Source organism: Notamacropus eugenii, chromosome 1 (assembly GCF_028372415.1).
Source record: "Notamacropus eugenii isolate mMacEug1 chromosome 1, mMacEug1.pri_v2, whole genome shotgun sequence".
Classification (NCBI taxonomy): Eukaryota; Metazoa; Chordata; class Mammalia; order Diprotodontia; family Macropodidae; genus Notamacropus; species Notamacropus eugenii.
In genome coordinates this window covers 643777078-643789255 of record NC_092872.1, presented here as the reverse complement: position 1 = coordinate 643789255, position 12178 = coordinate 643777078, and the positions used below count along the sequence as shown (strand labels likewise).

The 12178-nt window shown below is 37.0% G+C and overlaps 1 protein-coding gene across 4 annotated transcripts in view; it reads left to right on the top strand.

Annotated features, from left to right (window-relative positions):
- Positions 1–12178, top strand: part of SANBR (SANT and BTB domain regulator of CSR) — a 77271-nt gene that overhangs the window by 50614 nt on the left and 14479 nt on the right. For all 4 annotated transcript variants that reach the window (XM_072635477.1, XM_072635476.1, XM_072635478.1 and 1 more), the window contains 2 exons: positions 9722–9874; positions 11640–11785. In XM_072635477.1, coding sequence (XP_072491578.1) covers positions 9722–9874; positions 11640–11785 — 299 coding nt within the window. The remainder of the gene's footprint in view (positions 1–9721; positions 9875–11639; positions 11786–12178) is intronic.

Here is a 12178-nt window from a genome sequence, read left to right as displayed (position 1 = left end):
TTTCTGTTTCTTAACCAGCCTGCGTTTATTGCTTGTTGATTATTATTGTTTGATAAAGGGAAATACAAATACAGCCTTAAAGGTCTCCTCCAACTAAGTATCTTCTGTACATGTCTTAAAATGGTGCAGGGTTTTGTCCTTATTTGTTTTTATGAGACTAGGTCTCTCTGTCACACCCAAGCTGGACACTGAGAGGCTGTTCTTGGGCTGATGCACAAGAGCTTTGGCCTGCTTCATTCCTGAATTGGACTGGTTCACTAGGCAGCCAACTTGGTCGTCTTCCCACTCCCAAGGGCTAGACATTTTGGGGGCAGATTTCATGCTAATGCTGAGTCAGTGTTTACAGCTCAGAATTCCTGAGCTCACGAGATCTACGAGCTTCATGCTCCTCAGTAGTAGGCAATACATTCAGTTGAAGATGTCTAGTAGACAATTGGAGATGCAAGACTGGAAGTTTGGAGAGAGGTTAGGGCTGGATAAATAGATGTGAGGTCCATCAACAGAGAGATCATTGGCACTAAGAGAGCTAATGAGATTCCCAAATGAAATAATATAAAAGGAAAAGAGAGGAGGAACGAGGACAGAGTCTTAGGGAACATTCACCTTTAATGAAAAGAACCTGGACAAAGATCCAGCAAAGAAGATGAGGAAAGAACAGTCATACAAGTAAGAATGGTCAGATAGGTAGAAGATCTAGGATAAAGGAGTGGCATGGGAGCCTCTGAAGAAGAGGTTCTTAAAGAGAAGCGTATGTTTGACAGCTTCAAAGGCTGTTGAGAGAGGTCAAGCAGGATGTAGATTGAAAAAAGGCCTGAGAGGAGAGGAAGAGAAGCAGGACAGCTGAGCTCCCCTCCGCAAAATTCCTCCAAACAGACCAGACCAAATCCTGATGGGGAAACCCAGAAAAAGTCACAGTAAGTCATTTTTCCAGCCTAGTTCAGCATAGGGAAAAGTGAAGTGGAGGTCTGACAGGGTCAGGCCAGGAACACATAATGCCTGAGTGTTACAAGGCAAGAGGAAATCCGGGACCTATTCCAGGGCACTGCAACAGGGACAAGTACAAACTGGCAGCTTTGTCCTTACCCACTATCCAGTTGTAGGTCACAAATCTAGGGCAAACTGAGAAGGGGACCTCTGCATAAAGGTTGCATTTTCATTCTGGGTAGGGAAAACCTAGGCTGCCCTATGGGAAAAAAGGAAATTCCGAAGCCAGCAGCAGCTATGTGACTTGGACCCCAGGGGTAGAGTCTCATTTCCAACACATAGCCCAGACTGCAGAGAGATAAATAACCAAGGCAAGAATCCCAGACCAAAAAGGAAACCTATGGTTCTGTCACTGTGAACTAGAGGAGCTTTCCACCTGACTTATAGGAACAGTATTTATCAGCAGTCTACTCTTGGTCAGACCACTTTAGGAGCAGTGTCTCTAAGATCCTGGCATAACATAATACCCAACGTTCCCAAGAAAGCAGCAACAGGGCCAACCTAAGTATTCTCTCCAGAAGTGTGTCAGAGGCTAGCCCTGACATCAAGTTCTAAGTCAGGAAGTAAGCTGGAAGGATGAGCAAATAAAGAAAGACTGCCACCATAAAAGGCTGTTGTGGTGGTCAGGCCAATCCAGATATAAACCCAGAGGAAGACAAGTGAGAGGGGTTTTAGGTCTTGGAAGACATGGGCATGTTTGTAGGCAGTAGACAAGCAGAGAGTAGGTAAGGAGAAACTGAAGATAAATGGAGGAATGGGTAGATTGATAAGGGAGAGCAATCTGCCGGAGATGGGATCACTTGTACATGTAGAAAAGTTTGCCTTGATAAGGAGAAGACTCTTCATGTGAAAGTGGGATGAAGGATACAGTAACACAAGGTAATATATATGCCTTTCTTACCACACCTTCTCCAGCATTCTGTTTCCATCTTTTATAATCTTTGCCAATTTGCTATATGTGAGATGAAGCTTCCACACTGTTTTAATTTGAATTCTCTTTTTAGTGACTGGGCAGCTTTTCCATATGGTTGTTGGTCAGTTGCATTTTTCTTTTGAGAGCTATCCATATCCTTTCACCATCTAACTATTAGGGAATGTCTCCTGATTTATATTTGTCTTGATTTCCAGTGTATTTTTAATACTGACTTGACTCAAAAATTTGATGCAAAGTTTTGGGTTGTTTTTTTTTTCTTGTTAACACTTTCTTTTATTGTAGTTGCATTAATTCTTTGGTATTTTACAAATGGATTTGTATTTTAACTGCTGGGTCTCTTTGGTTAGCAAAGTGGGCAAGTGTTTGTAGCTCAAGGCATTTTCTGGGCTCTTTTGGCTATGTCATTGTGGCAACTGCTTTATTAAAGTCAGTATTTTACCTTTTTAAATTTTTCCACTTGTAAACATCAACTTCTTGTTTTAATAGGTCAGATTGAAAGTTTTGTAATTGCTAATGTTCTTATCTTATCTTAACCTTTGTTATAATTTTATGTTGGCTTTAACCTTTGTTCTAACTTGATGATGGTTTAACTATTCAGCAAAACTTAATGTGATTCCTACATTACTAAGCAATTTTTTCCCCATTTGTTATGTATAACATTTATATAAGCACTTTTTAAAATCATCTAATCCAGCCTCCTCTGGATGAAGAAGACAAGACCCAGAAAGTTTCACCGATTTGACCAATCTAACACAGGTAATAAGTAATAGAGCTGAGTTTCAGCTAAGGTGCATGACTCCAGATCTAGGGCTTTTAAAAAATTGCAGTATGCTGCCTCTGTCGTGGTGATCTTTTGGCTTATCATATGTACTGAAAGACAAAATGACCCAGTATTCCATGTGTGATAGGAGTGTAACCTGTTTTATGTAGACTGGGTTGGTTTCCCTTAAAAGGGCTTGGAGAGGCCATTCTCATGCTCCTTGTTGATTTAGATCCTTTGTCATTTAAGACATTAAAAGGCAAGACATTAAAAAGCCAAATTCTACCTGTCCTGAAGGAATGATTTTGTGACCCACTGGTCTTGACTGCTGGGGTAACTGTAGAGGTGTTAAAGAGTAATCTTTTATTTGAGTTGGCATCCTTTTTAAATTTAAGAATTGTATCCTTATTAAAGTAAGGTTGCTTTAAATGCATTTTATGGTCTGTGAGTTTCATAATCCTGAGACTGAATTACTGCAGTTAGGCCTGACCCATAATACTGTGAAATCATCTAAGTCCCTTCCCACTCTCACAGTTCACTCTTGGTTCAAAGAGATAGATACGAGTAACGTGAAATTAACTCCGCTTGTTGGGGGAAGTCACCAAAGGCCCTCATTGACTCTCTAGAATCTATCCCAATCTGACCTCCCTACAGTTCATGGCAGTCAAAGACTTCTCTATATACACACCTGCCTGGGCCCCTCAGGAAGAAGAAAATTTAGTATGAATTCTGGGTTTTGAGAAGTGACTATAAATGGCTATCTAAATCAAAGAAAACTTAAAACAAATTATAAGTCCAATAGACATTTGCCAAAAACCAATCCTTCCTGGAAGTCTCCCCTCATTCAGTTAGAATTCTCGACTGCTCTACAAGGAGGATCTTCAGCAGTTTAACTTAACCCCCATAAGCTGAAGGAAGAGACAAGTGGAATCGATAGTCTAGCACAGAAACTAGAAAATCCTGGCATAGTCATGGGTACAGTTTTTTTTTAAAAAAAAAAGAATGGAAGATATGCCTAAAAAAAAAAATCAGTGAAACATCAGAATGCAAAGAAATGTTAGAGCAAAATTTAGAAAATAGAACAATTGGAAGAATATATGACATAGTTGCTATCAAAAACTGACCTGGAAAGCAGGACAGGAGGAAATAATATAACAATCATCAGATTCTCAAAAGAGAATGTTAAAACAAAAGTCTTGAACACCTTATACCAAAAAATTATAAAAGAAAATTGCCCTGAAGTTTGGAACCAAAGGATAGAGTGAAGATCGAAAGGCAATATGCTACCTTTGGACACACCAAAAATAGCACACTCAGAAGTGTGGTTGCCAAGCTCCAGACCTCCCAAGTTAAAGAAAAAAATTCTAAGTGACTAGATTACACATGAACTATGAGGAAGAAAAGATTAGAATATAATGTATCAAAAGACAAAGAAATTATCCATTAACCAAGAATAACAACCTACAAAATTGAATATATTACCATCAAAGGAAAAAATAAATTATTAGAAGAATAGATGGCTGCCATGTATTCCTGTTGAGAAAAACTGGAACAGAGACTTTGGGTTTGTTTGTTTGTTTGTTTGTTTTTTTATAAAGTAAGAATGGTCTTTATTCTAATTATAGCAATAAAAGTTATCTAATCTCTCAGATTATATTATTACATGATAAATCATGTTATGTAACACTGAGACATAGTATAACAGATTTCATATTCTTTCATATAAAGTCTCTATAGAATTGAAGATAAAGTCCCTAGCCTTTTTCAGTTACTCTGAGCTTCTATTGCAGCAATCAATTGGCAATTATTTGTCACTGGATTCCTGTTGATGGATTCATACTTGCTGTTTGAGGAGGGGTTCAGTGAAGTATGGATTAGATCATCACCAGGAAGTTGATCCCTAGGTGCTGTTTTTGGATGGATATCTCTGATCTCATTTAATCAGTGTATATCTTCCCCTGTAACTCTTCAGATTGTGACCCATCCATCCCATTCTTGCTCACTCTTGTTCATTTCACCTCAGAATTTCACTACAAAAATTTCTCCGAACATGCCAGGACCTCTTACTATTATCTTGAAATTGCAAGGATACCAGTGGAGCCCATGGGCTGTCCATTGGTTATTGATCCTCACTTTTTATTTATTTATTTATTTAAGTTTTCGGCATTCATTTCCACAAAATTTTGAGTTCCAAATTTTCTCCCCATTTCTCCCCTCCCCCCACCCCCAAACACTGAGCATTCTAATTACCCCTATCACCAATAAGCCCTCCCTTCTAACATCTCTCCCTTCCCTTATCCCCATCTTCTCTTTTGTCCTGTAGGGCAAGATATATTTCTGTGGAGCAGAGACTTTGAAAGTAGATACAACAGATAAAGAAAAGAAAGTTTTTTTAAAAGTTTAATGGACTAAGTTGTGCTCAAGTGCTTCTATCCTGAAAGGGGGAGAAAAGACTCTCTGAGAGTTAATGAGGGAACAAAGAAGACAAGCTTTGTATGGGCTTGGGTATTCAAGGGCATTGGAAGAATAAGAGAAAATTGCTGTTTCTAATAACTGAAATGCAATAAGATAAGATTTTTATAGGGGTGGGGGAGTGAAGAATCTCTTGAACTATTGTGCTGTTATCTGGTCTAGGCAATAAAAAATTATTTTAATAATTATTTAAATATTTAAAATTACATAGAGGTAGAAATACACTGAAGTAAAACCCTAGAGATAGAGAGGGAGGGAGGTTATAGTCAGGAAGGGAATGGTTTTAAGCAAAGAGAAGGGGAAAGGGGGATAGAGAGAAGAAATCTTTTAACTGAATTTCATATAGTGGAAAAACAAACTTACTGAACAAGTCAATCAGCAAGCAATTTGTTCATAGTTTATTTATGTTCCCCAGAATTGTACTAAGAGCTAAGGATATAGAGAGGCAAAAACACAGTTCTGCTTACTAGTTCCACTGAAATGGGAGGAACAACGTGCAAACAACTGTGTGCATAATATATTGTTTGTGTGTGTGTGTGTGTGTGTGTGTGTGTGTGTACAACATACATACATATATAAAATAGACAAATGGTCATTTCAGAAAGAACACGAATGGAATGAACTCACCCAAACGGCAACAAAGGAAAATATCAATGGACTAGAAAGCAAAACCTGGTAAATCTGTTGTTTATAAGAAAAACACTTAAAACCTAAAGATTCATACATCATTATAAGGGATGGAACAGTCATACACAAAGCATCCGGACAAATAGAGCAAGGAAATTATTATACGAAAGTCATCACAGATCATGAAATTATTGATATTAAATACTACCAGCATCATGACCACTCCCCCAACTCCACCCCCATCCCCCTAGGAACAGGTCATCAACAGAATACTTATCATCATGGAGATTGTTTCTGCATTAGTACTCATACTTCATCAGTAGCCTCTGATGCCTTCTGGCTGGAGGATCAGAGAGCAAATTATGCCTCCAGAAATCTCCTTTTAAAGAAGGCTCAGTAACCCAGCCAATTCTTCGTTTCCTACCAACTGTATTCCTTGGATTTAGATCCACCATCATTATGCCCCTGTGCCCAAGTACCTTCTCCACTCCACCCCTGCTTTTCAGCTTCCTTTTGCATATTGTCTTTTCTTCTTTAAGTTATAAGCTCCTTGAGGACAGGGACTATCTTTTCTTTTTCTTTGTATCTCCAGCATTCAGCCCAATGCGTGGTGCATGGTTAGCACTTAATAAATGTTTATTGTATTGTAAATATATGTACTAAATGACATGGCATTTTAAAGTATACTTAAAATATAAGATAACCAAATTGTCACATCATGAAACAATTAGAGGAGAATGGAAGGTACCTTTCAAATTTATGAGTAGAGGTAGAATTCTTAACTAAAGAAGAGAGATCGTGAAATATAAAATAGACAATTTCAGTGACATAAAATTTCTTTTGCATAAACAAAAAATGTACAGCTAGGATTAAAACAGAAAACTCAATTGAGGGGAAAAAATCATTCCATTAAATATCTCTGCGAAGTTTGTTATGTAAGATCTGTGCAAAATTGATCAATACAATATTTAAACCAGGATTCATTATCCTGTAGGTGAATGATCAAAGTGAGCAGCTGTCAGAAGAAATACAAATGATCAGTGAAATAAGATACAAATCATTAGTCACTGAAATGCAAGTGAAAATACACAAATTTTTGCCAAAAACAGAAATAGTTAGCATTGGAGGCTGTGAAAGGACTGTCACATTAATGCTCTCTTGGTACAGTTGTGAATTGATTCAGTTATGCTGGGAAACAATTTGAATCTATATGATGTCACTAAAGTACTTCTATTCTTAGATCCAGCAATCCTAGTCTAAGGCATATATATACTCCAAGGAAGTAGGTGACAAAAAGACCTCATACTTAGTTCAACACTGACAAACTATTCATAGCGTTATTCTTTTTGGAAGGGGAAAAAGCCAGAAGGTATTTATATTGGGAAATGGCTGAACAAATTATGGTAAATGAATGTAATAGAATTATTCTGTTGGAAATAAAACTAAATGAAGAATTTTAGAAGCTTGAGAGGTACTGCTGCAGAGCAAAGTAAGCAGACCAAGAGCACAAGATCTATCTTAACTACAGTAATATAAAGGAAAAAGGCTTTTTAAAACTTCAGAACTCAGATCAGTGTAAAGAGTGCACTCTTCTTTAAACAATGAGATGGAGTTAACAGGTGAGGAATGAGGTGTACGCTACTTGATGTGGTCCATCTCTCTGTTCTTTGTGTACCTATTTGTTGTAAGAGAGTACTCTTGGTGGGAAGGAGGAAGAGTGGTGGTGTATGGGAAATAGTGGCAGTGCTTTAAAAAGCACATCTGTGAAAAATACAAAAGAATTGGGAGCCTCCCTTCCAGTTGCAATTTTTTTATCTTTTGGTTTTGTTTACCACAAGAACATAAAGATTGATGTGATTTTATCATGTGCTTGTAATAGTATGTTGATTCACTGTTCATTAAAGATCTCACATTTATTTCCCAATTGAAAAATGGTCAAAGGATGTGAACAGGCAGGTTTCAGAAGAAAAAATTAAAGCTATCTATAGTCATATGAAAAAAGACTCTAAATCACTATTTATTAGAGAGATGCAAATCAAAACAACTCTGAGGTGTGACATCACACCTATCAGTTGTCTAACATAACAAAACAGGAAGACGATAAATGTTGGAGAAGATGTGGGAGAGTTGGAACACTAATTCATTGTTGGCGGAGCTGTGAGCTGATCCAGCCATTCTGGAGAGCAATTTGGAACTATGCTAAAAGGGCTACAAAAATGTGCATGCTCTTTGACCAGCAATATCTCTTCTAGGACTGTATCCCCAAGAGATCATAAAAATGGGAAAAGATCCCACCTGTACAAAAATATTTATAGCTGCTCTCTTTGTGATGGCCAAAAACTGGAAATCAGGGGGATGCCCATCAACTGGGAAATGGCTGAACAAGTTATGATATATGAATGTAATGAAATACTATTGTGCTATAATAAATGATGAATAAGAGGACTTCAGAAAAGTCTGGAAGGATTTATATGAACTGATGCTGAGCGAAAAGAACGGAATTAGGAGAACAGTATACAAAGTGACAGCTATAGTGTACAAGGACTGTTTTTGATAGACCTACCTAGCCCTTCTTAGCAATATAAGAACCTAAAACATTCCCCAAGGATTCTTGAGGCAAAATGCCATCAACATCCAGAGAAAAAACTATGGAATCAGAATGCAGAATGAAGCAGACTGTTTTCTCTTGTGTTGTGTTTTGGTTTGGTTTGGTTTTTCTCATGGTTTCTCCCAATTGTTTTAATTCTTCTGTGCAACATGACTAATGTGAAAATGTGTTTAAAAAGAATGTTTGTGTAGAACCCATATAAGATTACATGCTGTCTTGGGGAGGGAGAGAGGGGTTTAAAAGAGTTTAAAACTTATGAAAGTGATTGTTGAAAAGTGAAAACTATAAATAAATTAAATTTTTTTAAAAGAGATCTCACATTTAAACAAACAACATTTAATGTTTATAGACAGTCTAAAAGCTGCTGTTCTTAGCACCTTCTTCCCTTTTTTCTGCTATTCCTGTCCCTGCGGAAGTGGAAGGGAGACTGAAGGATATCATTCCTCTTTTTTGTTATTGTTTCATGGTTGTGCATTCAAAGAATTAATCACATAATACCTAGCCTAGATTAGATTTGTACTCAGCCTTTCCAGCATTGTAGAGTCCATAAGAAGAGCATGTCCTCTCAAGAAGCCAGAGTCCTCTCCATCCTATGAAGAAGCATTAGAGTAGGACTTTGTGGAAGAATGATTCAAAACAGCAGACTGTTCTGTGTTGGGGTCTTATTCAAAATCATTAATGCTTTAAAAGTGGGATTCTTTATAGTTTTTAGTTATTTCCATTTATAAGTGCACTCAAAAAAGCCTAGCATGACACTTCTAAACAATTTTGAGTGTTTTCATCTAATTTCAGATATATAACATAGTTTCCATTAACATTGGAGTCACTTATCTACTCTTTTAAAAATAACAAAGCATGTTAATGCAGCAGAAAGGATACCAGGTGTGAACTCAGAGAGCCTGAGTTTGAATCCTCTTTCTGCCGTTTTCACTAGTACAACCCTGAGGAAGTCAACTTATGTCTTTGGGCCTTAGTTTCTTCATCTATTAAATGAAGAGGTTGGGATTAATGACCTTTGACACTTCTTACCTGCATGCTATTGGGCAAGTCCCAGTTTCGGTAGGTCATTTCTCTCCTCTGTAGAATGATTTTAACTAGATAGCATCTGAGATGATTCTGTGACCACTAAGGGTCCCTTCCTACTCTAAATCTAGGATAATTCTACGAAACCTGAAGTGGTATTCATGAATCATTTTTCGTTCGTTAGAAAACTTTTGACATGATTGGCAAATTCAGTTTAAATTATTTTACATTAGAGATAATCTGAATTAATCTTATTTTGAAAGAAGTAATTTGTATATATAAAAGTTCTTAATATGTCTCCTTTGTTACCTAGGCTTTTCTCTGCACTGAGTTTTCACATTGTCAGTATCACTCTGAACCAGTGATTTATCCCGGTATGTCAAATACATCAAGTTCTTCTGGCACTGGAATATATCCTTGCTGTAACCAGAAGGTTCTTCGATTTGATCCTACCCAGATTGCAAAGGTAAATTTTCAATTTGGCTTTTTTTTTCTTAGAAAAACTTGAAAACTTCCTAATTCTAAGAGAAATTTTATCATAAATCCGAGGACTCTGGGCCAAATAAACTCAAGCTTTTGTTCAGATTCCTCATCTTTGATTTTTATTAATAGAATTAACTGATTCATCAAAAATTTGATTTGTGAGGTTGTAAAAGTTACCTCACATTACTAGGAAAATTTGCATTCAAGGTTTTTTTATATTAAAAATCTAGGAGAACTTGCAAAATGATGTTCTAATTTCGAATTCCTTGCACAACAACAACAATAATAACTTGAAAGTCTAAAACTTTATGATTTACAAAAAGCATATATAATCTCACTTTATCCTCACCACAACCCTATGAAGAAGATAGTTTTGAAAGGAAAATTCTTCATTTGGGCTTTCACCCTTATTAACGAGGCAAAATTCAGGACAAAGAGAATTAAAAAGAATTTATTATAAGTATGTAAAGGTAACAATACATTGATGGGCTGATCACTGAAGATCAGCTGCTCCAGCTTAAGAGCAGGGCCAGCTTTTATAGGTAATTTGAAGACAATTCAGTTGGGGCAATGCCAGCAGAGGTTGGGCTCTTACATCTTAGTTCCTCCCCAAGAAAGTGAGAACATGATAATTTCCAGATAGAGGACAAAGGTCACAGGTAGGGGGTGACTTGGCTATGTGACAAATATCAGGGGACTGGGTGATGCCTCCCCTGACACTGATTGATAAGCAGTATGGGGACAGTGTGTCACTGAGTCAATATGACTTTCAATAGTAATACAACCAGGCCTATGATTTGTTTAGGGTAGGAAGCTTCCTGAGAAGGAGCTTCCTCTTCTAGTGCAGACTTTCCAAGGTGCCTTCTCAGCTACTTAGAGAGCTGCCCAGAGGACTGAGAAGTTAAATTGCTTTTCCAGGGTCACACATCCAGTAGTCAGAGCTAGGACTTGAACCAAAGGTTCAAGTTCTACATCCATTATGTCAGCCTGCCTTCCAACTTCATTTTACAAATGAGAAAATAAAGAGCTAAATGATTTGCCCAAGGTCATAGTAAGTGGCAGAATCAGAACTCAGACCCAAATCCTGTGGTTTTCATATTCCATGCTCCTAGCAATACATGACATGCTTCTCATTTATTTATATAGAATATCTTCAATTGAAGAGTATCTGGGGATAAAGGAATGAAATGTTAGACTGCTCAATTTCCTAAATCTCTCATTCCATATAAGATGAAAATAGCTACTTTTGATCAGACTACCTTAAAATTTTAAGCAAATTAGCACTGTTTTTTCAGACCCAGAGATGTTACATCAGTTCATGACTATTGCACAATGTATCTTCCTGAGATTTATTATGATGATCAATTCATTACTTTGTGTTTATGTTTTCTTCATTTTAACTTTATATATCTTCTGTATAGACACATAGTTAGTAGAAAAATAATATTCTTCATTGCAGGATGAAAATCATTACCTCTTGGCTGACTCTGACTCTTCTGTTAGTCTCATTTTAGCACTTTACTTCTTGTATTATAGATCTGTGCGGCAAGTCTAACAAATTATCAGCTTTACATGTTATGTGTTAGGAGTGAAGCGATTTCTTGGGACAAATGTATAATCTAAATAATTGATTCAAATAGATGATATGTCCTCTGCAAAGAACTAGCACATCATGGGATGGAATCAGACGGTAATTCTTAGAGCAAGCATTTCTGTAACAATCTAATCTGATGTCTCTTATGTAACAGGGTTGTAAAGTGAGGGACCACGTGATTGGTTTATGTGATCGAGGTGAAGGTGGGGATTTACCAACCTGTTCATCTTCTAAAATACTGGACGATCTCCTCATGCACAGGGATGTTATTGTTGTACCTTTTCCTAAAGACATAATTAGGTGAGAAAATACCCCAACAGGATGAAATTCTCTGATCTTTCAATTGTCTTTTGTATGTAGTGTGTATATTTTTTTTTAATGTTTAAGCCCTTTATTTAAATGCTCAGGTTGAAAACAGTGAAGTTTGGTTAGTGTCAGCATTCTAGAAATTATATCTTAACTGCATTTGTAACTGGATTGGAGAGGTTAGTATGTAATTGCTGCTGTTAAAATTATAAGGTGCTCCAGAAACAGCAATAACCCCAATAGCCCACTTTTCTCTGTGGCAGACAGAGGGTTAAGAGGATTGAAGTGCTCTTTAAAATGGGCAGACTCCTATTATGCAAATCACTACATTGATTAGAAAATAACAGCTTTAAGATGCTAGACCTTATACTCAAGAAACAGTATATT